This window comes from Myripristis murdjan, chromosome 8, assembly GCF_902150065.1.
Source record: "Myripristis murdjan chromosome 8, fMyrMur1.1, whole genome shotgun sequence".
NCBI lineage: Eukaryota > Metazoa > Chordata > Actinopteri > Holocentriformes > Holocentridae > Myripristis > Myripristis murdjan.
Window position 1 is genome coordinate 7,445,001 of NC_043987.1, and position 15,703 is coordinate 7,460,703.

The 15,703-nt window shown below is 40.3% G+C and overlaps 1 protein-coding gene across 1 annotated transcript; it reads left to right on the forward strand.

Moving 5' to 3' along the window:
* Nucleotides 1–1,035: 1,035 nt before the first annotated feature.
* Nucleotides 1,036–14,925, forward strand: prpsap2 (phosphoribosyl pyrophosphate synthetase-associated protein 2). The gene is made up of 11 exons (XM_030058434.1): nucleotides 1,036–1,172; nucleotides 5,276–5,436; nucleotides 8,005–8,057; nucleotides 8,761–8,827; nucleotides 9,209–9,381; nucleotides 9,894–10,009; nucleotides 11,061–11,116; nucleotides 11,526–11,674; nucleotides 12,328–12,398; nucleotides 13,307–13,453; nucleotides 14,043–14,925. Exons 2-11 carry the CDS (start codon nucleotides 5,354–5,356, stop codon nucleotides 14,199–14,201), a joined length of 1,074 nt encoding a protein of 357 aa, XP_029914294.1. The 5' UTR covers nucleotides 1,036–1,172; nucleotides 5,276–5,353; the 3' UTR covers nucleotides 14,202–14,925.
* Nucleotides 14,926–15,703: the final 778 nt, after the last annotated feature.

Genomic DNA, 15,703 nt, shown 5'->3' on the forward strand with positions numbered 1-15,703 from the left:
TGGGCCAGTGGGATCACATTTTTTAAACCCTGAGGCTCAGTGGTACTCAACTTTGTCATGTATTGAACTGAGGGCGCTCTGTGATACTGCTGCAGCACCACACTGCCCCCATGTGGCCAGTTACACACACCACTCAGCCACTGTCTATTTTTGTGCAGCGTGGATATTGTTATTGATCGTTTATCTGGTAAGCGTTGCTAGGAAGCATTATTAAACCTGTGTAAATCGTTAACTCTATTCTTCGGAAAAACTGAGCACGAATACTTGACAATTGTCATCATTTAAATTCAAAGCTGTTCCCACCAAACCAATCCCAGCAACTTTATTAATTCCCGCAGGGTATTATAATGAGATGAGGGTAATTAGATAGCACTTTGCATCCGAGAAGTTTGATGTGTCTTGCGTTTTCTTATAACACGTGGTAGAGTAGTAGTAGTAGTATTAGTAGTAGTTGTATCAGAACAAGATTATCACCGGACGGCTCTTTTCATTCATTAGTAAGCAAATTAACACAGAAAAACTAAATCATTAGCTATATTTGTTTTGATTGCAAAGCCATGCCTTCCATTGCTTTCAGTACTCTTTCACCTTCCAGCGGTCAGAGTTAAAAGGCAGTGATGCGTTTGGGTAACCCACGAGAATTGGTAAACTAAATAAGATACAATTCCCTCACTGGTAAGTTTTGTCACAACAGTAAACCAAGTCAAGTTGTAAACGGCGAATTCAGACAGCTTCTGTCATGTCTGACTCAATGACAGAACTCTGTTTTTTTGATGGGAACACCTACAAATACTTTTTACGTGTATGCTGGATCTGAGACGAATGCAAAAACAGTACGTTAATAATAATGCGTTGTTTCTAAAAACGACGTGGAAATAACTTTTCAGTTTTTGTAATTTTATTTAAGCAAGCACCCAAATGTAACCAGTGAATGTCACTATTCCTATAACGTTATTTGCGTACCAGTTTACAAGGGGCACCCAAATGCAACATAGGGCCTTCCCCTCTTTTCCGCGCATCAATTCTCTGGTGTGTGATTGGTCGAGCCGTACGTCGATCAAAACTGTAGGTTGCAGGCAGCTAGAGTGAGGGGAACAGGTTGAGGAAGGCTGTGTGCCCAGATAGTCAAATACCGTTGGTTTCAGGTTGAAACCGGACCCAAACGCAAACTGGTGAGGAGTTTTACTGTGATATATTTTGTTCCGTATGCTCGAAACATTTTTCCATTCACTCGGAGAGACTTGTTTTCTAGTGTAGCAGTGCCCAGTTCGCGCATCCCGGAGGAACCTTGCCTTGGTTACATTATTTCTTGCAGGCTAACGCTAGCGGTCGTCTTTTATATCATTCATGATGGGATGAATTATTTACGTTAACTGAAATCACTGATAGTTTCTTTATTTTGGCTTATTAATAATTAAAACTACAGTGACAGCACACAGTTTAATATGTTGAAAAGGCGACACTGTTTGCCATGCCAGAATAATAGCTGGGCATCGTAACGGGAGAGCGATAATCCTTGTAGTGCCGTTAGCCTAGCAACGCTTGTAAGCTAACATCGTGACTGTTGTAGACTTGAGTTATGATGCAGCGCGATTTGATTTCTTTACCTGTTAAACACGGAGGCGACCCACGTAAACGGTTTCATGACCACGAAAAATGATAGGTGAAAGCCGAATAAATGCACCAAGTGTCCGCACTTTGTATAGCCGCTTTTGAAAAATGTTTCCTTTTCATTTTTCATTTGCATATGGTTGCATGTGGTGAGTGAATATAGGCACTTTGTTTCATTGTTTTGTATTCAAGTTGCCAACCCACCACGTCTCTCTCTCTCTCTCTCTCTCTCTCTCTCTCTCTCTCTCTCTCTCTCTCTCTCTCTCACTCTCTCACACACACACACACACACACACACACACACACACTGGCTGCGTCCCGTTTGTCTTTGTACTGCTCGTTACCTGGAGGTAAGTTGAAGGAAGCGAGGAAAGGAAAGGAGGAAAGGGGATGAGAGAAGGAAGCAGAACTAAACAGATTCGGTACAGTTGTTTGCTAATATCATTATCAATACCAATAACCAGTTACAAAGCTCTAAAACGACTGGCATATTCATATAATAGTGTTCTATATTAAAAATGAGGCAACACACTAAATACAGTTTATTATGCACTTTATTAGTATATTAGATCTTTTTGTTTACAGTAATAATATCAGCTATATATAGGATTTTTAGAAAAAAAAAAAAAAAAGGTTGAAATAGACAACAGGATTTCCAGTATCTCAGTAACTATTGAACAGTGTTTGAATTTCTCCTTTATTAAATGTTATACATGTAGTGTAGCATATGGGTGGGGATTAAAATGATGCAAGACACTGAATAAATTAAAAATCAAATGAACATCGATATATTGAAGGTAAAAAAAAAAAAAAAAAAAATCAACATCCTGTTTTATTACTGCAAGCAATCTTGCCCTGACATTTCCCAAATCCTTAACATTTGACTAGAGTATTCTTCAAAAAATCTTGATACAGTTATTGAAACCCTGACTTCGATACTGGTTCCTGAACAATACTTTTTTATACCAATTTTATAAGTTTAGTTATAAAATCATTTTTGTAACACCTGTGGGTATAACAGTGTTTTTCCTGCATGCCTCTATGACTTGCAACATTTGATAGCCAATCACCAGCGTTATTAGATTTCTGTACAAGCATGCTACATGTTTATTGGTTCACTGACGCAGATGAGATTTACTGCTTAGGTCAGCTGGCACCAAATTTTGGTACCATGGCATTTTTCAATACATGAGTGTCAAAGCAATTTGACTGGTGCTGTAAAGGTGTCTTAAGTTGGGTACCCAGCCCTATATATGCCACCTGATAGTCAATTTACTTTCAGCTGACCTGGTGTCAGCTGATTAGAACTGAGGAGGATCATATCTTCCTGATATCATCCTCCACAGTTATCTTTCTCAGAGGTTCCTGTTTCATTTGTTTCCTATGGCATTGGGACAGCTTGCATGATGGAGACGTCAAAATCAGTTTCCAGGTGACAAAGGAAAGGAGGAGGTTGTGAAGTAAAGTGGGAGGCATTTTCTCGGTTATGGGACGCAAAACTGAGAAAACCCACGCTGATGTCATGTACAAGGCAGGAAATATATCTTTTTATGCACCTGCTCCTGTGGCCGGTGCTGAAATTTCACAGTTCAAAATCCATTTTCACTTTTCTCGAGAATGAAAACAACTTTCCAGCCATGGCTTGGCTACTGGTCGTGTATGCAGACTTTTTAAAACCAACCAGCATTTGACAGGTGGCTGGTGTCAATTTCCCGCACCAGTCAACTGTTACCATTTTCATCACTGCCAGATTCATTGGCTTATAAAAGCACTATTAAAGCAATTAACAGCCATGATTAAACTGGGCTCATGAGGAATAAGAAGTGTTTATCAGTGTTAATGTGACCTTGCTACTTATGACAGCACCCATTCTATCCATGTGGAATAAAAGGCTGCTTTTTGTAGAGAGGGTGACATTTGACTGTGCAGCAGTTGTTTTGAATTTTAAATAGTGTGAAATTGGTTTTGTTGGTCCGGGGAAGTAGAGCAGTGTTTCCCACTCTGTCTCACTCTGTCGCCTAGGTTTTATAGTGAGCAGGCGGGATGCGTAACATATTTGTCATAGTGGAAATTCCATCCGCTCAACCGCTCTCCTATTATCCATGACTGGTGTTTGTCCGGGAGGTGGGAAATGGCAAAGCTTGGCTGTTTGATTGATATATTAGAAAATGTATTGTCAGATGTCTTGTCATGATAGGTGAAATTGATTTGATGACAGATTGACAAGTTGGGCACTAATTGTTTTAAAAGCATTTTACAGCAGTTTATGCTGTAATTTCAACAGTGCCAAGAAGAGCTCAGTTTTCTCCAGACACTTGGAGAAAGTTTCATGGGGCTTGTTGACACTAGGGCACTGAGGAAAACATAGTGTTTTACCAGACACTGCATTAGTGTAGTTGTTGGTTATGCGTGGTGAGCTGGAGACTTTGATTTTGATCTTCTTGATTGTTAGCTTGTATTCACCAAGGGTGCTGAAAAAATGAGATGATTTTTCACAGAAAAAATGAAATGATGATGTAATTTTTGCTGTGGCCTCTACCAGACATGTTTATGACTGGAGAATTTCACTTGGACATAATCCGACTTTATCACATTTCAATTAATTATTCAGTCCCTAAATAATATAGCCTAGATGTTTTAAAAGAACTAAAATAGGCTAAAGCAGGTTTAAAGTGTTTTTGTTGTTTTGTGTGTTTGCTTGCTTACTGGCTCTGCCCATTTGGTTGTACTTTTTCAGTGTAGCTGATTCATTTTGTTTCTGGATTTTTCATTAGCGTTTTGTACAAAAGGCTCTTCGTGTTTTTAATTATCTGAAAACACAATTTTGAAAGAATTAAAGCGAGACCCTGCCCTCAGTTTCATTCCCTTGTCACCCAACTACTAATTAAAAACAAAAAGTCAATGCATTTGGGTAAGAGCAGCAATGGTGAGGGAGGGGGGGAGCGGCTATCAAATCAATCTTATCACATATAGCTGAACTAAAGTACAACACCATGATACATCCAGAGGTTGTTCACCTACTTTTAGATTTTTAAAAGGAGAACTGTTGACTTAGTGTTTACAACAATAGCAGGCTGTCATATGTGCTTGTATGTGATGGCTAGTGGCTATTGTTTTTGGCTTTTGGCTCAGACAAGATAGATGTCAGTTAACACCTCAAAAATGGGTTTGTGTTTCCAAAACATTTTAAAATCCTGTTTCCTTGATTATCATTTTGGTATTAATGACTAACTATAATTTGTTTCCTCTGCCTTTTACGTTTCCACTGCCACTTCCATTTCTCTTTAGTAAGCCAAACACATATCAGAGATATGGTTAAAAAAAATCCATATTTCGGTTATTTTTACAGATACTGCAATACATGTCACGATTGTAGGGAGAATGTTTGCGTCATAATTTTTTTTTTTTTTTTTATTGAAAAAATAAAATGATGATGGTGTGATTTTTGCTGTGTCTTGTACCAAACATGTTTATGACCGGAGAATTGCACTTGGCCATAGAGAGATTTTTACAATATTTCAGTGAATTATTCAGCCCCTAATTCACACATTTTAAAGGAATTAAAATAGGCTAAAGTGGGTCTATCCCATTGGTTTCAACACAAATAGAACCAGTCAATCATAGGATCAATCATTCTGTCTCCGCTCCATTGCCTCCACTGCAGGAAGGGCTCAGCGCAGCGTGGGTGCCCAGGGATCCACTGCCTGAGTGTGGGGAGAGCAGCAGCCGAGATCCCAAAGACATGAACCACACCAAGGGCGGCCTGGTCATCTTCACCGCCAACTCACACCCCTCCAGCCGTGAGCTGGGCAAGAGAATCGCAGAGTGAGCACAGGAGATGTGTACACACACTTTGAATACATACAGGAGAGGTGTCAAGGTGTTGAGTGAGAGACAGATGCACAGCACATCATTTTGGAGTAAACAACCCACATGAGTTCTTGAAGAACTGGCTTGTCTACTGCTGCCGTCTCAGTAAGAAAATGAGAAACAGCAGCTTTACCTTACTTGTATCTGAAACATTGAAATGTATACTATTTAGTATATTTTGAATATGCAAACTTACAAAGTTTTCAAGTGTAACACCAGAAATAGCTAGAAAAAATGAATACTTTGCAAAAAACACCTAAATAACACCTTGAATACTGAACACTGATTGGTATGTTTTTTTTTTTTGTTTGTTTGTTGTTTTTTTTTAATATATGCACTTTTAAGAAAATAAGCTGTGGGAGCTTTTTCCATCCCTGCAGCAAACATTTACCAACCTGGGTGTGCCAAGGATTTCATCTCACTAATGTCTAAGCAACAAAACTGACAGTCGTTCAGTCATCTGAAATAGAATTATGAATGAATAGTTTTTTGCATGTTGAAAAGAAATAAATACCCAGACTATGAATGTACAGTCATTTTTTCTTTGCACATTTCTTATTTGGTCTATTATCCCCTCCATTCAGTAGATTTTTCTGTGCCATTAGCCGTTTCCCCTCTCCATTATGGATGCTATTTCATTACAGTTCCCCTTTTCTACCACAAGGTGCCGTGTGTATGAATGGTCAGAGCTGTGCTTAAATTTCCGCAAGTACAAATTGATAAATACTACACTTTTGCATGGAAACAGTTGTATGCATGGTTTAAGCTCATATATGCGTACGCATTGTTGTTAAATGAGCACCAAGGTGTTTAACTCACAAAGCAACAAATCAGCCAAGTCCCCAGAGTAAAATGTTGTGTTTTAAGTTTCTGAACCAAAAATATGTTGCATGTTGACAATGACACTTACAGCAAATGCAGTGGAGCCTGCTTCAACGTCATGTGACGGTTGTGCATGTGCAAACATAACATTACGACATTAGTAACTCCCAGTTGCTATGCTAGCTTAGTTAGCCACCAAAAGACTAAAGTACTTGGTTAAAGTTAGGAAAAGGTTTGTTGTCGTGGTTAAGTCATGGTAAATGTTAAAAAATGTTAAAATAATTAAAAAATATTGATATTGGTGTGTCTATTAAGCATTTAAGAGTTGTGCATTTTGACGAAAGCTTGCAGGTATATCTGAGAAAATTCAATGGGATGCATTTCTCCTTCATTAAGAGTTACTAAATAACGGGAAATTATGATGCTATTAAACCTTCATTTTCATTAAACATTCAATGTCATGCCAAGGTGTGAAGTCTGATATGCTCACAGCTGTGTGAATTGTTTTATCTCTGGTCTCACAGCAGTGGCATTCCACACTGAAGATGGCTGTTGTGCTGCTGGATCGGGGGTTGCAGGCTGCCAGCTTTGTTACTTCCTTTATTAACAATAAAACCAAAAATTATGATTTAAAATGTAAATCAGTATGATAACTCAAAGCCTAAAATATAAATATAGGCTCAGCTGATATGATATTTTGGGGAAGGCTCATCCAGAGCTTTGGCACCAGAACAGCAAAGTAGCAGTCACCTTTTGAATGTTCGCCAAGGGATAGAGCTAAAAGTCCTTGGGCATATGACCTCAGGAACTTAGCTGTGCTGGGAAAAAAGTGTTCCCTTATACAGCAACAAGGGGTGTTGCCTTCAAAGGGCATGACTCTTTATTTTAAATATAAAGTATAAGTAAAGTATGACTGTATATTACTGCATTCATGTGAAAACCTCATAGCTCCAGTTTCAATGTGGAAAATGCACCCACAGCCTAAAAAAAGGTGACCACAATGAAAATTCATCATTGTCCTTATTGATCAGACCTCCCAAAATTAATAACACTTGAAATTCAAAGGAATATACACAGCATTGTCTATTTTTAATGGTATGATAGCTAAATAAGAGTTTTTCTTCAACTGCAAAATCTCAAGGGACTGAACGTATCATGGTCCTAGACTCCACAAGGACATTGGAGTCACTGGATGTTTATAGTGTTTGAATGTTTAAAGAGTAAAGAGAATATTTGGCCTTGATTCTCAGATAGAGGTGGACAGATTTCCAAGCCGTACGTGAGAAGGAGATTAGAGCGTGTGAACCTATCTGAAAGCTTCTCTCTTTCTCTCTCACATTCAGGCTTTATTGGCAGCACAAAACTCTACATGCTGCCAAAGCATTTGTAAGGAATATATCTCGAAACAATAACACAAACAGATTGACAGCATCATTGAACAGCAATTCATGAGTTGTAACTGATCATATTCGTTCTAACAGCAACAAAAATTGTGTATTTACATGGTACACAGCATACCTTGGAATACCACAGGCTAAACTTTAATCGTTGTGGCAAGCCAGGACGTGTTTAGCAGCCAGCATCACTGACCTTTCATCCACACCCAGTACTACTGATAACTTTTGTTTTTCCTGCAGGGTGGAAGAGTTGAGAGATACAGCGGGTCTAAAAGTCTGTTTTTTTCTCTCCCTCCTCCCTCAGGCGGTTAGGGGTGGAGCTTGGCAAGGTGCAGGTATACCAGGAACCTAACAGAGGTATGTTCTAGTATGTTATGGTAGTTCTGCTAGTTACACAGGAATAAAACAGGAAGAAACTCTCAAGTGGGTCAAATTTTGGTTAAGAGAAAAAAAAAAAATTTACATTTAAATAGGTGATTGAGATTGAACATATTAGGCGTGGAAAAGTCACGAAAGTTGGAACCCTGTTACTATTATACACTCAAAAAATGTTTCATGATTCGTGGGACACAAAGCCATGAAACTTTGGGTCGTGGTTTAAGAAAAGTTTCAGACTCCCTGCGGTCCACCAGAGACCTGGACAGGTTTTCATAACAAACATTTGGGCTGACCACATTCCAGACTGTCTCTGTGATGTTTTGTCCCTGTGTTTCTGCCTGTATATTTGGCTCTGCTAGGAAGCATTTTGTTGTCTAATCACTCTTTTATGTGGGAGGCACATTTTTGGAATGCCAGATTCTGCAGCTTCACTCTGCATGTGTGTGTTGTGTGAAAGTGAGGGGTGTGTGTGTGCATGGGTTTGTTTGTGTGAGAGGCATAAAGGGTTTGGAGAGCCCACTAATGAAGCTGACGTGCTTTGCAGGCTTTCGTGTGTGTGTGTACATGTGTGTGTGTGTGTGTGTGTGTGTGTGTGTGTGTGCGCACGCGCGTGCGTGCACACGTGTGTGCGTGTGTGTGCACTTGCTGCTCACTGGTTCTCATGTCCTCATTGTTTCCATAGAAACGCGGGTACAGATCCAAGAGTCGGTGCGAGGCAAAGATGTCTTTGTCATCCAGACTGTTTCCAAGTACGAACGCACACACACACACACACACACACACACACACACACAATCTTTAATGAACACGCAATTCTCTACTGACACATCTCATTCCCTGTGTTAATCCCCCTATCTCTGTTTTCCTCTACTCTTCCTCCACTTTCTCTTCTCCTCCCATCTCCCCCCTTCTCTTTCCTTCCCTTCTCTCCTCTCTCTCTCCCTCTTCTCTCATCCTCTTTCTGCCCATCTCTGCACCTCCCCATCTTCTTCACTTCCTTCTATTCTCTCCGGTTGTTCCCACTGTTTATCCCTCGGCTTCCTCCTCTCCTCTCTCTCTTTCTCTCTCTCTCTCTCTCTCTCTCTCTCTCTCTGTCTCTGTCTCTCTGTCTCTCCCTGCCTCTGTATCAGGGATGTGAACACCACCATCATGGAGATGCTGATCATGGTGTACGCGTGCAGGACTTCATGTGCCAGGAGCATCACCGGCGTCCTCCCCTACTTCCCCTATAGCAAGCAGTGTAAGATGAGGAAGAGGGGCTCCATCGTCTCCAAGCTCATCGCCTCCATGATGTGCAAAGCTGGTAAGGGGTAAAGACAAAAAGACACAAACCGGACATGCAGACAAACCTGCACATTAAAGCTGTTAACATGCAGCACTGTTACATTTTAACATCGCTAAATAATTACCACATTAAGTTTGACACAACAAACAAGACCACTGCCAAAAAGCGTGGGCAATATCTGGCAGACTGGACACTGCATTTTGATTTATGTGTCACCCAGTTGGATTTGACTGGAAGTCTGAATTGCTGTACAGTACCAAGGGATGTTGCTGTTTGGCAAAAATAGCATTTAAATGGCAGATAGCTGAAACACTGAAAGGCTGATGGAACAATAATTTCCTATAAGTTTACCACATCCTCTTTTTTGTGGAAAAAAAGGTCACACTTTTCTCCATGAGCCGTTCCATAGATAGCACGGTGTTCAGCATGCCAAACAGAATGACATGATCATAAGGCATATCTGAAAGTCTGTGAAAACTGTGTTTGTTTATCACAGCTGTTGTACCATGCATCATTACGTGTCTGTGCAGGTCTCACCCATCTGATCACCATGGATCTCCATCAGAAGGAGATCCAAGGCTTCTTTAACATCCCAGTGGACAATCTGAGAGCTTCCCCTTTTCTGCTGCAGTACATACAGGAGGAGGTACACACACACACGCACACACACACACAGGAAAGAACCTCAACATCTGTTTCCTTGCCTTTACGTGCTCACATATTTTAGTTCTGGAAGAAAAGTCCAGACAGCTTCATTGTTCCACTCTTGTGTACTTACAGTAAAAATCCACCTTTTAACATTTCATCACTGCTTAAAAACAGCTATTAGTGCACCTTGTTTTTCAGGGCTGCTTCGTGGTGTATACTTCTTATTCATGTGAATATCTTGCCAAATGTGGACATGACATAGTTTGAGATAGCCAGTGCAGCTTCAGTTGAGTTCAACAGCGGGACATTTTAAGCTATCTAAGACACCAACAATGTTTTAGACAGGTTTCTTAGAATAAAACACCAAGGGCTTCTTTGTAGACTCACTATTTTGCTCCAACCTTCAACAATCATTCAAGGAGTTGTAGAAAAAACATAGATAGATAGATGTACTTTGTTGATCCCAAGTTGGGAAATTCTTGAATTGCAGAGATACCGATTTCCTCACTGACAGTAGACTCAATGGACCACAATGCAATGCAGCTGCAAGACATGCTGGTTTTGAGTAAAGGGTGTGAGTCATTGTGGAAAATGTTGGAAAACATTAGTTGAAGTAGACACAGACAGCTACACCAGAAAAAAGTTTTACAACACTTCATCACATAACAATTCCTAGAATGTATTTAACATCACAGATTGAAGTATCCAAGGTGAAATTCTCCTTTAAACCAAAAACCTGAACATCAAAGCTGATGGTTTTAGTCACAGATTTATTGTAGTCAGCAAGCAGTGAGATCACATCTGAGGTGATAAACCATGATCTGTATTAGTTCAGAATAACCTGTCAGATTATGTTGATATAACAATATCTTTCTGACCCAAAACACACACAAGCATAATTTGTTGGTGTGTGTTTTTTCCAAGATGAAGACAGCAGCATTTTTTATTCAGTTCAGTTAATTCAATGGGGAGCACAACTACAGTAAATCACCTTTACAGCACAATAAATTATCCATTAATTTATAGTTTTCTTTTCCATGAACTTCCAGATCCCTGACTATAGAAATGCTGTGATTGTGGCCAAATCCCCAGCTTCTGCCAAAAGGTAGAGTCTCTCTTCACTCACTGTATTTATATAATCTCCTTCAGCTGATTGTTGCTCTGCTGGGCTGCAAAGCTCTAACTCATTACTAATTTAATCTAATAAGGTACAGTAAAACTGATCTCGTGCTCCCTGTTTCTCTGTCCCATTCACCACTTCATCTTTTCCTATTCTTCCCCCTGTCCTCCTCACTCTTCCTCTTACACTCACTGGAAGAAACTAGGATCATTCTCGCTGTTCATGCCTTTTTTTTTTGCAGTTGTTGTTAGTGCAGGTTGCATTACTTCATTTTGATGGCATGAATTCTCATGTTTTCTTTCTTGCCTCTTAAGAATTGAAGCTTGCAAATGTAAAAAAAAAATTCTTCAAAGCTGCTTTTAGTTTCTAAGATCACATCTCTGTATGTGTGCAGGGCTCAGTCATTTGCAGAGCGTCTACGTCTTGGTATCGCAGTGATCCACGGTGAGGCTCAGGACGCCGAATCAGACATGGTGGACGGCCGACATTCCCCACCCACCGTCAAGACCACCGGAGCCATTCACCCCAGCATGGAGATACCATGTAATATATACACACACACCCACCAGCAAAGATATACCATGCAAACAAACACTTATCAGAACTGAGATACAGTGTAGTTAAGGCACACATGGTTTGTCCACTCCCACAAAACAGTCAACAATCTTTTTCTTTTGCAGAAACCCTCAGCTGCTGAAACACATAACAAATCCACTAACTTGAAACACTGAACACACAAATACACACAGACCCAAAGATATCCAATGGAGCCAGCACAGCTGGTTTTATGTGCACCAACAGGGAAATGGAATATAATGTGTACACTGATGGACAGACACTTCCACCAAATAATACCACATATAAAGTGTTAACAGTGGTGTTTACACTATATTCACTATATTGTTTGAACAATGGTTCTTCACTAAAGCTCCACTCCAGTCAGAGAATTTAATAATAAATGACACCATAAATCCTGATTCAGCTTGAACTTTGTTATGTTGACGCTGCCATCTAGAGGCATCAATAGGGAACTTCATGGATTCCCTCCAAGGCTGAGGAAAAAACCTAATAAAAACTAATTTGATCTTGCTGCACACAGAACAAACTATTATGATATTACGAACGATCATTCATTACAATACAGTGTGTTCAAATAAGTCTCATCTCTCTCTCTCTCTCTGTCCTCTTTTTTGCAGTGTTGATCCCTAAAGAGAAGCCTCCCATCACTGTGGTTGGAGACGTAGGAGGACGTATCGCCATCATAGTGGTAAGAGAGAGCCGCAGTTAAATTTTGACACCTCAAAAAAATCTTAAAATGTCTTGAATTCAATTTAGTAAAGTTGCATCTAAGCTAAAAGACTCAGTAACCATATTCCTACTTGAAACTGACCTCATCCACCTTACAAGACCAAATACATCATACTTACCTTTATACTTACCTGCAGTGCTCATTTGGATAAGAAAAAGATCATTTTTGCAAAAAATGGTTTTAAATTTAAAATTTAAGTTTAACCCTTTATAGGGCAAGTGACTATTTTTGGTAATTTCAGAAATTTTACATATCAGGCCCATCCCCTGTCTCAGTTAGTTCAATAATCATTCGGTCTTCACCCAGCCAATCAGCAAAGATCGCTCTACATTCCAGGTCACATGATTGTGGCATTTGACCAATCTCAATGGCTTTGATTTTCTATTACAAAATGAAAATTTTAGAAAAAATTTATAGAAGTAATAAAGTCCTGTCATGTTCTCTAATAACAGCCTAGGGTTGTTTTTTTGAATTCCAAAGTATTTCAATGAGTGCCCTATAAAGGGTTAAGTTAAAAATGATCTTGAAAAGGTCTTAGAAAGCATTAAATGTAGCTTTGTTATGCATACGAAGCTGTTTTAGGCTAGGCTAGACACCATTGTACTGTGCTGTCCATTCATGGTCAGTGTAAAGAAACATATACTAACCTCAAGATATGTTTAAAAATGACCTTAACTTTGAGCGCTAACATCAGTCCACCTCTGTGTTCAGTTAGAAACAAGGTCATTTGTCCGTCCCCCGGGGGATTCAACCAAATAATCATTAACGCCAGTGTGACATGGTCTTGCTAGAGGGCGCCATGCTGCCTGTTCGCTTTGGTACCTGAGGTGTATTGTGTGTTACACAGCTCTGTGTGTGTCCTGCAGGATGACATCATCGATGATGTAGACAGCTTCGTGGCGGCAGCAGAGACGCTGAAGGAGAGAGGAGCATACAAGATCTTCGTCATGGCGACGCACGGCCTCCTCTCCTCCGAAGCCCCCAGGTTCATAGAGGAGTCTGCTATCGATGAGGTGTGTGTGTCCTTTTAAATAATCTAAACAGGGTTCGTACAGGTGCTGGAAATTCTTGGAAAAGCTTGAATTTTAATGTGGTGTTCTCAAGGTTTGAAGGGCTTGGGTTTTGAATAAAGTGCTTGAAACTGCTTGAAATTGCATTACTTTCCTCATAAATGGCTGCATTGGTGCCGCATTTTGCAACTTGAAACTTTTGTTGTGTTTTCCTTTTAATTTGTCTCCCCTCTGTAGAATGCTCTCAGTAAATATAATTTTGGTTGTTTGTATCACAATAACATCTGATGAAGAAGTGATATGCACCTTAAAAATGCTTGAAAATTGCTTGGATTTGATCAAGAAAAGGTGTAGGAAACCTGTCTTTAACAGTAATAACATTCAAGCTCATGCTTTGTCTCCATCTTTTTCCTCCTTTTTTAACTTCCTCCTCTCTGCTGCTTTACTCACACGTCAACCCACATGACCCCCCCCACCCCTTACTCTTTCTCCTCATCTGTTCCTCGCTTCCTCCTCACCCTCCCTTCATCGCTTTCACCTCTTCCCTTGTCTCCAATCTGTTTTCCTCCCTCCCTCCATCTCTCCCTCCCAGGTGGTGGTGACCAACACGATCCCCCACGAGCTGCAGAAGCTGCAGTGCCCAAAGATCAAGACGGTCGACATCAGCATGATCCTGTCCGAGGCCATCCGCCGCATCCACAACGGAGAGTCTATGTCCTACCTGTTCCGCAACATAGGAGTGGACGACTGAACAAGCAAACACACTCTCCCTCTCTCTCTCTCTCTCTCTCTCTCTCTCTCTCTCTCTCTCTCTCTCTCTCTCTCTCTCTCTCTCTCTCTCTCTCTCACACACACACACACACACACACACACAGACAAAAACATACAGTATATTCCAGTTGCCACATCACTTGTTTCCACCACACAGAGGTGGATGACTGAACCAAGACATTCACAGAGGAGCTGACATGCCAACACTATCCATTTCTGAAGAAACACATAAAAGCTAACCCCCTGCTATAATTGTAGCATAACATAGATGACTGAACAAACTCAACACACAGAAAGGAAAGATAACCTTGTCCTGTAGCTTCGTACAAAATACGACTGAATACACACACTAATCTACCTGGACTTTAATGGACTACTTTGCATCTATAATACAAATCTCTTCCCCTGCAGATATAAAAAGCCAGTGACTGCCCTCGCCTCAGTCACGTAACATCTCCCCTCTCTTCGTTACTTACCTGTCATCTCATATATTTCACACCTGTATTGAAAGGTGAATTGCAGTCTGAGTTGTCTCCATGAAATAATTCATGTTGATGTTAAATCTGCATGTGGTACAACAGGGTGTGTGTTTAAGCTGGTCGTGCGGGCCAGTGCAGATGAATGTTTTTTTTTTTTTTCTTTTCCATTGTGACTCATTAGATTAGGGGATTGTACTACAAAAGAGTGCCAGTGCCTTCTACACACACATATACACATACATACCATACACACAGGCCTTCTCCACTCCAGTATACAACTGTGTCTCAACTAACATAACTAACTCATATTGGCGCTAGTAATTAATCCAGATATATGCGGGTTCTCAGCTAATTAACTAAGTTGGGAGTGTGCATGTTCATATTTATGTGTGTGCACTTGCATGTGCATATATGAGGTCTTAACTTGAGTGAGAGTCCAAGCCTCCGTCAATACCTTGTTTCTTTACGCTGTGTCTGAAATGTGCTACTGACATTTAACTGCTAGTTAGTTTGTAGTCCTACCGGCTAGCCATATGTCTGCGTGGTTGCCATAGATATGCCCGTAGTGTTGATCCAGGGTCAGATTCATGGTTTGAATTCAGTCGGGCTGAAAGTTATGCATGAAAAACGTTCTCGGTCAGAAGCAATTAGTTAATTGGAAGTTAGCAAACAGTTTCATGGTGAAAATTCCACTCAGCAAGAACAACAGCAAAGTGTGCCCTCTACCTGTGTACCACCTGATTAAAATCATGTGCCATCATTTAAATTCAGACGGTTGTCCGGCTGTGAAAGTGAAACCAATGCTCCTGTCAAGACTTCTTCATATAAATATTCATGCCACAAGTGAGCACTTCCCCTCCAGCTGGAGGGCTCTGGATTGAGGAAATGCATAAATTAACATGTTTTTGTAAAGAGTGATCAAATTTTTTAAATTATTCATTTGCAATAGTACCATGGGTCCTTGTTCTAAACACCAACAATGTTTATTGAAATGCCATCACAG